Source organism: Bos indicus x Bos taurus, chromosome 6, assembly GCF_003369695.1.
Source record: "Bos indicus x Bos taurus breed Angus x Brahman F1 hybrid chromosome 6, Bos_hybrid_MaternalHap_v2.0, whole genome shotgun sequence".
Taxonomy (NCBI): Eukaryota; Metazoa; Chordata; class Mammalia; order Artiodactyla; family Bovidae; genus Bos; species Bos indicus x Bos taurus.
The window spans coordinates 22,014,143-22,032,416 of NC_040081.1; the positions used below are offsets into that span (position 1 = coordinate 22,014,143).

Genomic DNA, 18,274 nt, shown 5'->3' on the forward strand with positions numbered 1-18,274 from the left:
ACACTTCCTGTTTTCTTCAGAGTAAATCATATTTTAAAAACAATAGCTTGGAAAGCTTTGGGAGATAAATATAAAATATTTTTGTATTTGCTGTACTAGAGCCAAAACAAAAGCCAGTTGTTACATTTTAAGATCAGTGAGCAGGTTGTTAAGAAGATTTTTAAATAGATTTTTATTGACTTATTTGTGTATTTTTTGGCCATGCCATTTGTGGGATCTTAATCTTCCAACCAGGGATTGAACCCAGATCCCAGAAGTGAAAGCACTGAGGCCTTAACCACCGGACTGCCAGGGAATTCCCTAAACAGCAATTTTTAAAAATTAAGTTATATGTAATTTAAATGAAATAGCTTACAATAAAAACAAGAGCAATACATACTCAAAACAGATCATTTCCTAATTATTTTACTAAATATTTCTCTTATGTATGCTCTTGAGATTATGAAAATAATATATTATGGTGTACCTCTCACTGTCTTCCTAAATCCACATTCTTTGACACTGTGTTGGTAGCTTAACATCAACCATGGTGGAAGTATCTGTACAACAGAAATCAGCAAGTGCTAAAAATTAGGACTTAATATGTTATTAACATTCACATCATTGATAAATGAGTGATGTTCCAACATGCATTTTCATTGTTTCATTTTCATCTTATTCATTAACATAAACAAAACGATCAACCGATATTCCTGATGTCACTATACTCACTCATAAGTGATATAAGTGACTTCTTTGCTAAACCAGATAGTAGTCAAGCATTTATTTGTAATGTGATTTTGTCAATTCACGGTTGAACTGCAACCATAGTTGGTTATGAATATGGAATTCAACAATGAAAAACAATGAGAGCATTCTGTGAAAATCAATTGGCTACACAGAATTTAGGGCTTCCCGGATAGCTCAATTGGTAAAGAATCTGCCTGAAGTGCAAGAGCTGCTGCTGCTGCTGCTGCTGGTAAGTCGCCTCAGTTGTGTCCTACTCTGTGTGACCCCATAGAGGGCAGCCCACTAGGCTCCTCTGTCCCTGGGATTCTCCAGGCAAGAATACTGGAGTGGGTGAAGTGAAAGAGACCTAGGTTCAATTCCTGAGTTGGGAAGATCCCCTGGAGGAGGGCACAGCAACCCACTCCAGTATTCTTGCCTGGAGAATCCCATGGACAGAGGAGCCTGGTGGGCTACAGTCCATGGGGTCACAAAGAGTCAGACACAGTGATAACTGTTGTATATTTATAAACTATATTCTGTACATCCTTTATATCAGTAAAATTTATAACAAATATGTAAATATATACATATAAATACACTTCTTTGGAGATCTAATTATTAAGCATTTACCAGCATATTATTATGGCACCCCACTCCAGTACTCTTGCCTGGAAAATCCCATGGATGGGGGAGTCTGGTGGGCTGCAGTCCATGGGGTTGCAAAGAGTCAGACATGACTAAGCGACTTCACTTTGATTTTTCACTCTCATGCGTTGGAGAAGGAAATGGCAACCCACTCCAGTGTTCTTGCCTGGAGAATCCCAGGGACGGGGGAGCCTGGTGGGCTGCCATCTCTGGGGTCACCTATCACAAAAGAGATTTTGTGTCCTTTTCTAACAGATACATAAATCACTTTTATTTAAAAATTGCATACCTTTTACACACACAGATATATTTGCACACATTTCCTGAGTCAAATTGTTTTCTGTTATTTTATGTTAGCGAGGACGATGAATATATTTGCTTTTGAATTTGTGGTCAGCAGCAGCACTTCAGTCATGTCTGACACTTTGTGACCCCATGGACTGTAGCCCACCAGGCTCCTCTGTCCATGGGGTTTCCCAGGCAAGAATACTGGAGTGGGTTACCATTTCCTCCTCCAGGGGATCTTCCTGACCCAGGGATCAAACCCATATCTCTTGCATCTCCTGCATTGCAGGCAGATTCTTTACCACTAGTGCCACCTGGGAAGCTCCTCTGTGATCAGCAGTCGAAGCTAAATATGAAAAGAACGAGTTATTTACATCTTTAGGGAAATTATCTATCACTTATCTTATTTTTGGCTGTGCTGGGCCTTCATCTCTGTGCAGGCTTTTCTCTAGTTGCGACAAGCAGGGCTACTCTCTAGTTGCGGTGCCTGGGCTTGTCATTGCAGTGGCGTCTTATGTTGCGAAGCATGGGCTCTAGGGCACCCAGATATCAGTAGTTGAGTTGCGGTTCCCAGGCTCTAGAACACAGGCTCAGTACTTGTGGCACCCAGGCTTAGCTACCCAGGCATGTGGGATCTCCCCAGATTAGGGATAGAACCCGTGTCTCCTGCACCGGCAGGCAGATTTTTTACCACTGAGCCACCAGGGAAGTCAGTTATTTACATCTTATCATGCACTATTTCTTAATATATTTTTCAATGTTAGGTAAAACTACAGGGTTTTTGCGGAGAAGGCAATGGCACCCCACTCCAGTACTCTTGCCTGGAAAATCGCATGGGTGGAGGAGCCTGGTGAGCTGCCGTCTATGGGGTCGCACAGAGTCGGACACGACTGAAGTAACAGCAGCACAGGGATTTTGTGTTTGGGTTTTTTTTTTTTCTTCTTTTTTTGCTTAATTCATATTACTTATCATGAGTGCTTTTTATTCTCTGAAGTTTATTAATGGCATTGTTGTTAAAATGAATTGTTTCTAGATATGCCTGTGAAGTGAAAGTAAAAGTCACTCAGTCGTGTCCGACTCTTTGTGACCTTCCGGGAATTCTCCAGGCCAGAATACTGGAGTGGGTAGCCTTTCCCTTATCCAGGGGATCTTCCCAACCTAGGGATTGAACCCAGATCTCCTACATTGCAGGTGGATTATTTGCCAGCTGAGCCACAAGGGAAGTCCAAGAAAACTGGAGTAGGTAGCCCATCCCTTCTCCAGGGCATCTTCCCGACCCAGTTTTAAACTGGGGTCTCCTGCATTACAGGCGGATTCTTTACCAACTGAGCTGTGAGAGAAGCCCTAGATATGCCTGTGTGCTATGATAAAAGGTTGGCCATCCATATCTTTTGTAAATAAGATATTACTGGAATGTACCCATGCTCATTCCTCTATGTATTGTCTGGCTGTATTCACACCCCAGTGCAGAGTTGAGAAGTGAGAGACCCTGTGGCCCACAAAATCTAAGATGTCTCTCATCTGATCTGCCCCTTGGCGGAAAGTGTTTGCTGCTAATATATCTAAATCAGTGTTTCTCAAACTTTATCATAGAAAAATGACCTTGGGACCTTGTTACAATGCAGCTTCTAATTAAGTAGATCTGAGGATGGGGCCTGAGATTTTGCATTTCTAATCAGTTGTTTAGAGACAGAGTTAGTCACTTCAGTCGTGTCCGACTCTTTTGTGACCCTGTGGACTATAGCCAGCCAGGCTCCTCTGTCCATGGAATTCTCCAGGCAAAAATTTTGGAGTGGGTTGCCATTTCCTCCTGCAGGGGATCTTCCCGACCCAGGGATCAAACCTAGGTCTCCTGCTTCCCCACCAGGGAAGCCCAATAAGTTATCTTAGGTTTTTCAAATAGTCTAATAATCATAAGTTTTCAATCACATAGGAATCATTTCAGAAAGCTTTTTAAAAGCTGGTGCCCAAAGATTCTGAATTAATTGATGCGCTATATGCCCTGGGCATCAGAATTTTTAAAAGCTCCCCAAGTGATTCTAATATGCAACCTAAGTTGAGACTGCTGTTCCAGAATCCATGAAAAAGTGCTTTATACTTCATCTTTTTTTCCCCATTCTATGCCTGTTATTACAACAAAATATACCATGTAGCCAGGTGGTACATCCCTGGGCTTTAAGATCACGTGAAATCTCCTGGGGTAACTGAAACTATTCTCGAAGGTCACATATCTGATGTATCTTACCGTCCCTTTTTGCAGTGTTAATACTTGTAACAGAAAAAAGTTTACCAGTTCTTATTGTAGTAGTGTGTGCTCAGTCGCTTCAGTTATGTCCAACTCTTTGCCATCCTATAAACTGTTACCTGTAAGGCTCCTCTGTCAGTGGGGTTTCTCCAGGCAAGAATACTGGAATGGCTTGCCATTTCCTCCCCCAGGGTATCTTCCCAACCCAGGGATCTAACCAACATCTCCTGCATCTTCTGCATCCCAGGTGGATTCTTTACCACTAAGTGTCACTCAAATCACTATTGTAATAGGGTCAGGATCTGAAACTGGAACATTATCTGAATTCATAAAGGCTTGTTATGACAGAATGTGTATGCTAATTGCCCGTTCTATAGTTTCAAAAACTCATTGAAATAATTGCTAGAGGGACTTCCCTGGTGGTCCAGTGTCTAAGACTCTACGTTCCCAATTCAGGGGCCCAGGTTCAATCCCTGGTCAGGGTACTAGATCCAACGCGCTGCAACTAAAGATCCCACGTACTGCAACTAATGCCTAGCACGACCAAAATAAGTACATAAATAAATATTTTTTTAAAGACCTAAGGAAGAAATAATGGCTGGCAATGGGGGATGAAGTTGCATGTTTTGTTCCCAAAATGAACCTGAAGGGAATTTCCCTGGACCACTTTCCTTTGCCAGTGGTCTGTGCTGATGATTTTTATTTGAGTGTTCTTCTTCTTACCTGTAAGCCCACTTGGGCCTCTCCGTTGGTTGTGGAGGAAAGAACACCTGTCTTAATAGAGGAATATTATTCTTTTTTATTCTTAAATGGAAATATTTTTAAATATGCAAGAGTTATCAATTCATGGCCAATCTTATTTCATCTACTTCCAAGATTTTTTGAAGCAAATTATTATTGAAAAAATTTCCATGATACAAATTAAGAAAAAAAAGAATAACAGTCCTCCATCAAAGGAGGTCTTCTTTCTTCCACAACCAAGAGAGAGGCCCACGTGGGCTTAAAGGCAAGAAGAGGACACCAGCCAAGTTGCTGTCAGGTGGTGCCAGCAACCCAGACCACTGGCAAAGGAAACCGAGTCCCGGGGAAACTTTCACTTTCATTTGGGGAACAAAAAATGCTCCCTTCTACCTTAATATTCCAAGAAAGCCTCATAACATTTTAGATTATTATTCTTTTTGATTTCAGGTGGTTACATGCTATCATAATTTAGGGCTGGTTTAGATCCACATTTTAAGTTTCAGTAAGGAATGATTGACATACTAATAAAATATATGGTTAGTGCAATATTTTGTACTTGATAATTCATCAGTATCCATAAATATTAAATATGCCTATACCTTAGGACTTAATATTTCCACTGCTAGAAATTATCCTGTGGATATATTTATACAAACCTACAAATATGTGAGTTCCATGTGGACAAGGACCATGTTGGTCTCGCTCTACCCTGTATTATCAGGGCATCATAAAGGTTTGGCCCTTAATAAACACTTGATGTGTGAACTGTGCTCATTTCAGCAACGTTTGTAGTGAAAAATCTTTTAAGTTCATTAATTGGTCCCAAAATTATGGTACTTCCAATGAGATTCTTTTGCAACTATTAAAAAATAAAGCAAACACACACACACACATACACATAAACATATGCACGTGCACGCACACGTGTGTGTGTATATGTATGTGCACACCTCCGTAGGAATATGTCCAGGATATATTGTTAAATGAGGAAAAAATTATACAGTGGTATATAAATGTGCTTTTATTTGTGTCCAGCACACACACACACACACACACACACACACAGGCATGCTTAAATAGGTATTGAAACTTTCTGAAAGTGGACAGAAAATCCTTAACAGTGGAAACAAACCTTTGAGGAATGAAGATCAAAAGTTGCAATTGAGGAAGGGCATATACTTGTCACTTTATCCTTGTCAGTAATTTTTAACTTTACCATAGGCATGTATTATTCTTATAATTATTCTTTTAAAAATAGTTATTGTGGGCCAGTTATTACTTTCACAAATTCTAGAAAGACCGTGACTGCAGAATTCAGAACTTAGAGACCTTCTTCCAGATGAAATGTCAGTAATGAAATATGCTTGGGAGGGGTGCTTCTTTACCTGTCTGCGTCAGGAGCAAGTCACAAAAAAGTACACTGGTGATTCTTTTCTGTTCTCATAGCTTATATTCAAAACATCCCAACACTCATAAATGTGTCCAGTCATTTAACGGGTGGTGCTTATAAGGGCACGGTGAGAAGAGGACAGTGCTGAAGAACAGAGGCTAGAGGCCTCACAGTATCTGCTGGAGAAGTATTTCCCTTTGTACGACACGTGGTATTGTCACTGAGGGCAGGATTCCCTCACAAACTACTCAGTCACACTCAGCTACCTGCCCTTCCCCAAATGCCACACTTCGTTTTCATACCTTGGAAGAAACTGCTTTCTCTTTCAGAGACTTTTTACCTCCTCAGTCTCTTGACCCCTTTCCCTCTCCTTGGAGCCCTTCTGACTCACCCCTTCTGTCTCAGCTCATACGGCACTTCCTCCTGCTTCTGCAAAATTCACTTTGTCAATTTGTCTTGCTCCCCTAGAGGCTGAAAGCTTGTTGAGGTGTGGTACCCAGTTTTTGTTCATTATTATATCTCTAACGCCTATTATAGTATCTGAAACACTGAAGGCATTTGGTGACTATTGAATGGCTCAGTGAAAAGAGAGTTACCACCTGACATGACAGAGCAGATCACATTTCATCAAAACTCACTCTACGCCTTTGCAGAGCAGGTTATGTGTTTTTTAATTAAATTATGTGAAGGTAAAATAGAATCCATGTAGGTATTTATTGATATTTCTGGTAACCTGACATAGCCAATAATTTCATAAGCTATTTGCTCTTTACACAGAGATGACTAAACTGGATGTTGTATTAAAAATTTTTTACATTTAGAATTTGATCACATTTTCCAAATACTGTATCCTGTTTCTCCCTTTCAGGTTCAGATTAGGAATTATTAATTATTCTAATCTGTTGTTTTAATATGCATATTAAAACCTTATATTAGCTCCTCTAATTGATTATATTATTTTCATTTTTTTAGTTAAAAGTTTAGCCTAATTTCACCTAATGAATAAGCAAAAAAGAAAGTATTGATATTACCTACCTAGGATTATAGGGTTGTCTCTTTAATAGCTAAAATGCCAAAACTTACTGCCTTTATTTGAAAACTAAAGAATTGTTGACCTCTCCATTCTAGGCATGCTGCTTGCTGGCTTTCTCATCAGAAATGTCCCTGTCATCAGTGATAACATACAGATCAAGCACAAGTGGTCTTCTGCTTTGAGAAGCATAGCCCTGTCTGTCATACTGGTCCGCGCTGGCCTTGGGCTTGATTCAAATGTACGAAGTACAGATTTCTAATTATTGACTAGGAATTTTGCTCCTTCACTACTGCCAGTATTTAGAATCACTGAGCTTTGGGAATGGGGGTGGATGCTGCATGACATTCTCAGGGCAAGAAGAGAATCCATGCAGGACTGCTCCAGAAGATGTTGCCTATTCTTGCTTGGAGAAAAGTGGAGTTACTATGCGGCAACAACACCAAGAATAAAGGTCCTCCACTTCTCTGACAGATATTGGCTGTAGTTATAGATGATGCTTGAGAGAGAGGAGATGTCATTTTTGGTGGGCAAAGCCTCGTACAAGATTTTAGGGCTGAGTACGGCTCAGGAAACTGCCTTGTATATAGAATGAGTCTCAAGTATGGGTATTATTAATGCTTTTTACATGTATATTTTGATTGTGGGAATGAATATTTTGGGGGATAAAGGTTTTCACCCAAGCCTCATTTGGAGACCACAGATTATAAATAAAGCTAAACCTGAGAGGATTAAATCAGCTAGTGTGTGGATTATGAACACAGACACTGGAAGCGGCCTGCTTGGGTGCAAACCTAGATCCACAGCTCACTGATGTCATGATCTGAAGCCAAGCACTTTAATGTATGCCTTTTTGCATAAGTACATCTACAAAATGGGCATAATGATATTACCTGTATCGTAGGGTGGCTGCTATGAGGAATAGATAAGCTTTCTCTAAACACTTAGAACACAGGATGTTCTAAGCAGAACATTCCCAGAAAATGTGTGATGATCTGAGTACACATTAATTGCAAAAGCAATTAAGGTCATAATCTCTGCAGGTCTTTAGAGAATTATTTTAATATGTCTGTGTTTATATTTCAGGCCCTGAAGAAGTTGAAGGGTGTTTGTGTAAGGTTATCCTTGGGTCCTTGTCTCATAGAAGCGTGTACATCTGCTGTCCTGGCCTACTTCCTCATGGGTTTACCATGGCAGTGGGGATTCATGCTGGGGTAATTCATGATTTTTTTGTTGTTGTTGTATGAAAATATGCACAGACATTTTAGTGCTTTCACTGATTCCTTACAGGAGAACACATAATAGCATTTTCTTGAGGACATCAGAAAATACATCACTGATGTTCTTCAGTTCAGTTCAGTTCAGTCAGTAGTGTCTGATTCTTTGTGACCCCGTGGACTGCAGCTCACCAGGCCTCCCTGTCCATCACCAACTCCCGGAGTTTACTGAAACTCATGTCCATTGAGTCAGTGATGCCAGCCAACCATCTCATCCTCTGTCGTCCCCTTCTCCTCCTGCCTTCAATCTTTGCCAGCATCAGGGTCTTTTCAAATGAGTCAGTTCTTCGCATCAGGTGGCCAGAGTATTGGAGTTTCAGCTTCAGCATCAGTCCTTCCAATGAATATTCAGGACTGATTTCCTTTAGGATGGACTGGTTGGATCTCCTTGCAGTCCAAGGGACTCTCAGGAGTCTTCTCCAACACCACAGTTCAAAAGCATCAATTCTTCAGCTGATGTTCTGCTGCTGCTAAGTCACTTCAGTCGTGTCCGATTCTGTGTGACCCCATAGACGTCAGCCCACCAGGCTCCCCCATCCCTGGGATTCTCCAGGCAAGAACACTGGAGTGGGTTGCCATTTCCTTCTCCAATGCATGAAAGTGAAAAGTGAAAGTGAAGTCGCTCAGTCGTATCCGACTCTTAGCGACCCCATGGACTGCAGCCTACCAGGCTCCTCCATCCATGGGATATTCCAGGAAAAAGTACTGGAGTGGGGTGCCATTGCCTTCTCTGCAGCTGATGTTCTAGCATAATCTAAATATTAGCTTCAAAGTATAGTATGTGTAATAGTGTATGTCTAACTTTATGGGCTTCCCAAGTGGCACAAGTGGTGAAGAATCCACCTGTCGATGCAGAAGACGTGGGTTTGATCCCTGGATTGGGAAGATCCCCTGGAGAAGGAAATTCAGCAATCCACTCCAGTATTCTTGCCTGGAAAATTCTATGGACAGAGGAGCCTAGCAGGCTACAGTCCTTGGAGTCTCAAAGAGTCAGACACAACTGAGCACACATGCAGAAAGAGCAAAGGTGTCTCACTTTTGCAGTGATTATAATAAACTATTGAAGAAATCATGATCTTTACTGTGTGACTCCTTGTTAGTGAGAGACATGCAAGGTCTCATCTGAGAGTCTGTACAAAGAATAAAAAATACAGTAACAGTGATCAACATTCAGCATTGTTTTCCTCCTCCTTCTGTCACAAGACTGTTTTGATTATGTGGTTAAGAGCCATGAGAAGCAAATAAATATGAAAGTACTTAGTAAGAATTTAGTAGACAAGAAGTAAATTCTTACTTCTCAGGGTTACGACCCTGGAGCTACATGGCTTGGATTCAAATCCCAGCTCTGTGACTTTGCATTACACAAATAACTTCTTTGTCAAGTCATTTCGCCTCTTTGTGCCTCAATTTACCCATTTGCAAAAATGAAGATAATTATTGTAAGTATTTCATGGAGTTATTGTGAGAATTAATTTGCTTAATATATATAAAATGCTTAAAATACTGTTTGGCATGCAGTAAGCTCTCTCAAATGCTTTCTGCTGTTTCTACTGCTCCCATGATGAGTATCACAGTCAGTGTCATTACAGCCTTCTCCTTCTAATCTATTTTATTTTACATACAAAGTCCTAGAATGCCTATTTTAGTGAGTTCCAATTCAAAAAGTCTGTGTTTTTCAGACCTCATACCATGAATGGTTTTTTGTTTTTCTTTTTTCTTTTTATTTTTTTTTAAATAATTTGGAAGAGGCTGAGTTCGGGTCCGGGGGTTTCTTGCACTCGGTTTCCCCGCTCCTGGCCCCGAAGAGTGGCCGCACTACAAGATGCTCGGAGCTCGCTCTCCTGGGCGGCGCAGGAGTCGCCGGGACGCGGCGGCGGGACGCGGGCGGTGCCTCGGCTACTCGGTCGGACGAGGTCCCCCAGACTTTCCCGCTCGGCTCCGGAGTCGTGCACGAACTGCCCCCCACCGCCTCTCCCGGACTTCCAGGGATTGGCCGACTAGCCCGACCAATGGAGGGCCGCCGCCTCCCGCGTCCTGTTTTTTTTTTTTTTTAAAAAGATTCCTGGGGCATAACTCCAATAGGTCTTTTATAACACTCATAAATATATATTTTTAGGCAACCTAAGTAATTCCAATATAGATTATCCATAGCCACACTTTGAAAAAGTGTTCTGTGGAACATGTATGTGTGCATATGTTTCTGGTTTGGTTCTTTGCTGCCATCTGAAAGGCTATAGTTTTCTAAAGTGTAATCTTTAAAAGAGTAGTGGGCACTATAATTTTAATAACAACAGCAACGGTAGTAAGATACTGTCATAAATGCCTAAAGCACTGCCTGCTTAGTTTTGTTTTAGGTGCTGTGTCTCCAGCTGTCGTGGTGCCTTCGATGCTCCTTTTGCAGGAAGGAGGTTATGGTGTTGAGAAAGGCATCCCCACCTTACTCATGGCTGCTGGTAGCTTCGATGACATTCTGGCCATCACTGGCTTCAACACCTGCCTGGGCATGGCATTCTCCACAGGTACACCGATCCGTTCACAGCGTGCTGTTCTCTCGTGCTCTAAAGACATAGGTTATGATGTTACAAGCATGGCATCGTTGCTTGATAAAGGCAGCTTAGAAAAAGTCACCTCCCGAGGGTTAGTTCCATTCCTAAGACAGGACCAGTAGCTTCCTGTCTTTACTCTCTTCACCATCTAGACAGAAACTGCTCAAGCAGTCTGGTAAGTTCAGTAAGGGGAGATTCAAATTTTCAGAGTTTAAAGAAGGATTAGAACAGCTTTTGCTTGGAGCCTCTGGGAAAGTTCGGTCTTGGAGACCTCACACAAGGGATGAGGAGATTTTCAAGGAGCACAATGACAGAGAGCAAGCCAAGTGGAAGAAACAGCACTCTTCTAAAATAGGAACAGTTTTAACATTTTATGTGTAATAGCAGCAAATGATTTTAATGGGTATCTTTTTAATACTTAGTGTTTGATATGGACACATTATATTTTAAGTAGTAATAAAAAAAGAAGGCATTTTTTTCTCTCCCAGTATTTAAGACTTCACTCTCCTTTGGTGCCGCATAAATTTAAGTTCATTTTTTAATCCATGTCCAAGATTGGGAGATAAGATTTGTGGTTTCATACTATTGGCAAAATGTATTTGTAGCTTAATTGTAATTATCTTCAGATTATCTCACAGGAACACACCTTAGAAGGTCATGGATTTTCAGGCTTTCCACCCTGCTGTAGTTATTGTCCCTTTTTTTTGTTGTTTGTTTGTTTGATTACATATGATTTCTGCCGATTACCTAGAACTTCATCTCTTCCTGTTGCCCCAAAGTTGTCAAATATATACACTCCCTGCCCTATGTCATGGGAACATTCATCTTGTCAAAACATGGCTTTCATAAGGTTACCTTCCTGTTTAAGAATCAATGAGGGGGACTTCCCTGGTGGCCCAGTGGTTAAGACTCCACTCTTCCAATGCAGGAGGTATGGGTTCAATCTCTAGTTGGAGAACTAAAATCCCACAAGCTGTGTGGTGCAGCCAAAAAAAAAAAAAAAAATACAACAAGGATTCCCACTTACCTATTAAGTCAGATCTATACTTTGTCTCTTTTCATTCTGCTGTACCTATCCAGAAGTATGTTCTCATTGTTTTCCTGGTATATACACCTTTAAAATAATGGTTGTCAGCCTCAGCTGCACACTAGTATTACCTGGGGAGTTTTTTAAAATACTCATGTTAGGTACCACCTTTAGGCCAATTAAATCAGAACCTCTGGGAATGGAAACCATGGCTTTAGAGTTTGCATTAGAATCCCAGGGGATAATAAAGAGCAGGGCAAGGAGAGCAATGAGGAGGGTCTGCAAGGCTGGGGGCTGTGGATAGCCTGAACAACCTTTGCAGTCAGCAATGCTGTGCCTCCTCAGCCGTGCTGCACGAAGTGTGGTCCTTAGGCCTTTTGAATGGAAACTCCCTGCAGTCTCTTCTACAATGTGGATCCCAAGCCTTGTCAGATTTACTAAATCAGAATTACCAGAGGCAGGACATAAGAAGTCTTTTTTTAAACAACCTTACTTTATCAGAGCCTGAGGAGGGCACGGCAACCCATTCCAGTACTCTTGCCTGAAGAATCCCATGGACAGAGGAGCCTGGCAGGCTACAGTCCATGGGGTCACAAAGACTCAGACATGACTGAAGTGACTTAGCATGCATGCACACACTATATCAGACACTGAAACTAATTGGTTCCTTTCTACACATTTATAGTAAATTGAAAATATATAGTGAATTATTTATCATATTAGCTCAAGGCTTGGGCTACTACCCCAGCTAGATGCTTGTGTCAGTCACACCATTACCTAACAGAGAGCTGTCCTGCTAAACAAAAATCACTACAGAGGTTAAGTTTTCTGTTTTGTTTTTTGGCTGCACCATGCGGCTTATGGGATCTTAGTTCCTGGACCGGGTATTGAACTCAGGCCCTCAGCAAATAAAGAGCAGAGTTTTAACCATTGTACCACCATGGAATTCTCTCTCTCTCTCTTTTTTTTTAATAAGAGATGATTAAAACTGTAGAGGAGGAAAAGATGTTCCCCCTCTACTGATCCTGGGTTCATTGACTGGGACCCAGTAAATCAGACTGACCAAAGACAGATTAACAAGAGAAACGCAGTTTATTAGCCTGTGCGTCACGCTTACACACAGGAGTAGACGGTGCTGAGTAACTTGGGATGGTTAGAATTGGGGTTTCTATAGCATCTTAGCAAACAACAATAATTTTGTAGAGAAATGCAAGATAAAGGAAAAGGACTTTGAGCTTTTAGAGGCAACAAATTGTGAAAAGGCAAATACATGAGCAAACTATGGTTAGATAAGGGCTGATTTAGCAGTTTGTTATGTAGATTCCTCTGGTGCTGTCCCTGGGCTGATTAGGGTTCCCAGTTGCCTTGGTGGTTAACTTCTGTCTCTCCTGATAGAGAGGCGAGAGGGACAGCTTTACACATTCATATCCTGCTTTTAAAAGCAAATAGAGAGAAGGCAGAGAACTTAACTTGTATCTGATTCTTCCCAGTTGCCTTCAGCTCAAAATAATCATTATGCCAAAGTGACATACTTCGGGGTGACATATTCTGTACCTGAAACTACAATAATAAGAAACCACATAACTGGGTACACATTTCCTTAGGACAGTATGTGAGAAGGGCTTTATATGTTGAGCAGTTTTAGTATAATTTTCTGCACAATGTGCTAGCAAAGATTTTCTTAAAGTTTCCTAAACCCTGTTTGCTATGGGGGAAAATATAGTTTACTTACCTCTATATTATGTTATTTCAAAGAGCCTAAGCAACAAAGGCTCTTCCAAGAGCAGTTTCAAAAATAATTTATTTTCAGATTTACTCTTAGAAATAATATTTGAGAAGGGGTAAGTCCCCTACACTCACTGTAGTAAGAAAAGATGTTTTACTTTAATTGCCAGAGTCTTAACGTTACCATGGGGCCTTCCCTGGTGGCTCAGATGGTAGAGTCTGTCTACAATGTAGGAAACCCCAGTTAGATCCCTAGGCCAGGGAAGATCTCCTGGAGAAGGAAATGGCAACCCACTCCAGCATTTTTGCCTGGAAAATCCCACAGATAGAGGAGCCTGGCAGCCTACAGTCCATGGGGTCGCAAAGAGTCAGACAAAACTAACTAATAATTTTTATGTTACTATATTCTATACATATTAGAGCTACTAAAATCAATGTACATTTATTATTAAAATATCAAGCTCTTAAATGGAAGTTTAAATACTAGATCTGTCTACTCACAGCCTATGCATATAATACAATATAACAAAGCCCTGATTCATGAATTTTATCTTTCATGTTTTCTTAGTAAATAATAAGTTAAGTAAATTTATACTGAAGTAAGCATAGACAAAGGTGCACAACTCATAACTTATGCCCGTTTTAAAATCGATCTCCAGTAATATGCATACTTTCCTTAACATAGGCCCATTTAATTAGACACTTGAAGAATGCGGAGAGCAGGAAATATCTGTAAATTTTTCCTTGTATGTAGTTACATGCTTTATGTTAATGATTAAACTCTGTGTGTTTATGGATTTAGAATTCTGGCTGAAGTTTTTCTTTTTACATGTTTTTAAGGCTCCACAGTTTTTAATGTTCTCAAAGGCGTTTTGGAGGTGATCATTGGTGTGGTGACTGGGTTGGTTCTTGGATTTTTTATTCAGTATTTTCCAAGCAGTGACCAGGTAAGAAATAATCTGTGAGCACGTTGTGCTGTAAAATGTCATTAGAGAAGCATTCTAGAATACCTTCCTGAAAGCTGATGTGAAGTATGTGATTTAGAAATGGTTCACTATTTTAACTCTGCTCATTGCAATATCAGTGCTGTCCATGTTGAAGAGGGTTAGATGTGTAAGGCTTGTAAGACAGTCCTGGAATTTTTCTCTCCAACTTATATTCTGTATGCTTCAAATTCTACTGCAAAACAAATAATACCAGTTCTAAAATACTATAATACATATCTTTGTATTTATTTTAATTTTATTATTTAATTTTATTATTATTCATGATACTTAGCTAAATTAAGATATAAAATGGCTTTGGGGGCCTCTTTTTTAATATCAAAATACCTTAGATTCTAAAACTATCAAATAGACCTAACATCTCATCATAATATAGTCCAGTATTTCTCACCAAAGATATCAAAGTTCCTTACTGTACACCATGATTTCTTAATAGTAGCAAAGATTTTGTTTCCTTTACTCTCCTAAGTCTCTTTGAATAGATAAAGATTAAAAGTCTTTTTTCCCCACAAGTACTGGCATTATTTTGAGATTTCAGAGCATTTTGAATAGAATTAGAAACTTACCTAAACTAGAACTTGAAGTAAGAACATCAAAACTATCATTACTAGAATGTATGTTGGTTTGAATTTTTACTGTGTTCCAAAAAACTCCATTTGAAATTGTCTGTAAAAGATTTTATGAGTGAATAAAGGAAAATTATAGAATTTTCTAATTAAATAATAAAATAAGGTGAAAATAATAGCTTACTTACTGTGTATAAAGTGGTCTGGTATGTACAATAAAGTGCCACGTGTTCAATCTAGCAGCCACTAGCTATGCATGACCACCACAGACATAGAGCAGGCTGGGATATGTGTCTACATACAGTGGATTCACTTTGTTGTACAGCAGAAATTAACACAACCTTGTAAAGCAATTATACTCCAGTAATAAAGTTAAAAAAAAAAAAAGAACACTACTGCAGACAATGTAGATACAGAAATTCCCATCGTCACCTAATGTTCTGTTGTAAAGTGCTGATCTAGGGCACTCCATACAATAACTCATGAAACGAGTACTAATAATATGACCATTTTACCGATGAGGAAATTGAGGCTTAAAGATGAGGGACTTAAGCAAGGTCACACAGCTAGAAAGCAGTGGAGCTGGGAATGAACCAGGTGACCCACCGCCAGAGCCCGCATGCCTCCAAGCCAGGCACTTCTAGAAGCCTGCCTGCCTTCTAAAGTGATCAAGTTTAAAAGGCCGAACAGGGAAAAGTGAAAGGAAAGAGGTACACATTTCTAAGACTTTAAAAATCAACAACAAAAAAACTACTCTCACTTTACAGACTTTTAAGCATCAAATTAAAGAGTGAACGGAGAGCCTAAAAATCATAGAGATGGCATATCTTTAGCCTTCACAGAATCCCTGTGATGTAATGTGATGCTTTTGGGGAAAGAGGAAGAAAATCTTGGAGAGTTTAAGTAACATGGCCAGCCACGCACACCAGTGGTGCCAAAGCTAAAATTTTAACCCTGGACTCTCTGTCCCCAAAGCCCTTGTGCTTTTTTCTGCTGTTGCATTTAGCCCTGAGAAGTTCTGCTTTGATAACTGCAGAGAAGGATAGCTGGTATTCCTGGGAGAGGAACCTACATTTACACATGTGCTGACTCTACTTTTACTAAGGAAAAGAAAGTAAATATTATGTCACACACTTAATGTGCTCAGACACAGACATATTTATTTTCTACTAAGTCCTCAATATGGAAAAATCAATAACTAGAAATCAGTTGCATGAAATAACTGAGCTAACCACCCTTTTTCCTCCTCTAGGACAAGCTTGTGTGGAAGAGAGCATTCCTGGTCTTGGGGCTCTCTGTGCTGGCTGTGTTCAGCAGCACATATTTTGGTTTCCCTGGCTCAGGAGGACTGTGCACGCTGGTCACAGCTTTCCTTGCAGGCAGAGGATGGGCCAGCACAAAGGTGAATTCATCTTAAGCTCTTCTGATCACAACTACTTTCTGATCAGATTAATTTTTCTTTCCAGATATGTTCTTACCATCAAATTAATGAAATTGCTTAGTCATAAAAGCTAGTTTCTATGCATTTGTAAACGTGTACCTGAGTTCAGACATGCACATACTTTTCCCTTTACATACAAAGCTGTAACTTAATGTCTTTACTTAAAACACATATACTTACTTAAAACGTCAGATCAGATCAGATCAGTCGCTCAGTCGTGTCCGACTCTTTCCAACCCCATGAATTGCAGCACGCCAGGCCTCCCTGTCCATCACCAACTCCCGGAGTTCACTCAAACTCATGTCCATCGAGTCAGTGATGCCATCCAGCCATCTCATCCTCTGTCAACCCCTTCTCCTCCTGCCCCCAATCCTTCCCAGCATCAGAGTCTTTTCCAATGAGTCAACTCTTCGCATGAGGTGGCCAGAGTACTGGAGTTTCAGCTTCAGCATCATTCCTTCCCATGAACACCCAGGGCTGATCTCCTTCAGAATGGACTGGTTGGATCTCCTTGCAGGCCAAGGGACTCTCAAGAGTCTTCTCCAACATCACACTTCAAAAGCATCAATTCTTCGGCGCTCAGCCTTCTTCACAGTCCAACTCTCACATCCATACATGACCAAAGGAAAAACCATAGCCTTGACTAGACGAACCTTTGTTGGCAAAGTAATGTCTCTGCTTTTGAATATGCTATCTAGGTTGGTCATAACTTTCCTTCCAAAGAGTAAGCGTCTTTTAATTTCATGGCTGCAGTCACCATCTGTAGTGATTTTGGAGCCCAGAAAAATAAAATCTGACACTGTTTCCACTGTTTCCCCATCTGTTTCCCATGAAGTGGCCATGATCTTCCTTTTCTGAATGTTGAGCTTTAAGCCAACTTTTTCACTCTCCACTTTCACTTTCATCAAGAGGCTTTTGAGTTCCTCTTCACTTTCTGCCATAAGGGTGGTGTCATCTGCATATCTGAGGTTATTGATATTTCTCCCAGCAATCTTGATTCCAGCTTGTGTTTCTTCCAGTCCAGTGTTTCTCATGATGTACTCTGCATATAAGTGAAATAAGCAGGGTGACAATATACAGCCTTGACATACTCCTTTTCCTATTTGGAACCAGTCTGTTGTTCCATGTCCAGTTCTAACTGTTGCTTCCTGACCTGCATACAGATTTCTCAAGAAGCAGATCAGGTGGTCTGGTATTCCCATCTCTTTCAGAATTTTCCACAGTTGATTGTTATCCACACAGTCAAAGGCTTTGGCATAGTCAATAAAGCAGAAATAGATGTTTTTCTGGAACTCTCTTGCTTTTTCTATGATCCAGCGGATGTTGGCAATTTGATCTCTGGTTCCTCTGACTTTTCTAAAACCAGCTTGAACATCAGGAAGTTCATGGTTCACATATTGCTGAAGCCTGGCTTGGAAAATTTTGAGCATTACTTTACTAGCGTGTGAGATGAGTGCAATTGTGCAGTAGTTTGAGCATTCTTTGGCATTGCCTTTCTTTGGGATTGGAATGAAAACTGACCTTTTCCAGTCCTGTGGCCACTGCTGAGTTTTCCAAATTTGCTGGCATATTGAGTGCAGCACTTTCACAGCATCATCTTTCAGGATTTGGAATAGCTCAACTGGAATGCCATCACCTCCGCTA

At 40.5% G+C, this 18,274-nt stretch overlaps 1 protein-coding gene across 6 annotated transcripts in view; it reads left to right on the top strand.

Moving 5' to 3' along the window:
• Positions 1–18,274, top strand: part of SLC9B2 (solute carrier family 9 member B2) — a 62,228-nt gene that overhangs the window by 21,758 nt on the left and 22,196 nt on the right. For all 6 annotated transcript variants that reach the window (XM_027543937.1, XM_027543943.1, XM_027543942.1 and 3 more), the window contains 5 exons: positions 7,143–7,285; positions 8,131–8,258; positions 10,665–10,840; positions 14,460–14,566; positions 16,442–16,591. In XM_027543937.1, the coding sequence (XP_027399738.1) occupies positions 7,143–7,285; positions 8,131–8,258; positions 10,665–10,840; positions 14,460–14,566; positions 16,442–16,591 (704 nt within the window). The remainder of the gene's footprint in view (positions 1–7,142; positions 7,286–8,130; positions 8,259–10,664; positions 10,841–14,459; positions 14,567–16,441; positions 16,592–18,274) is intronic.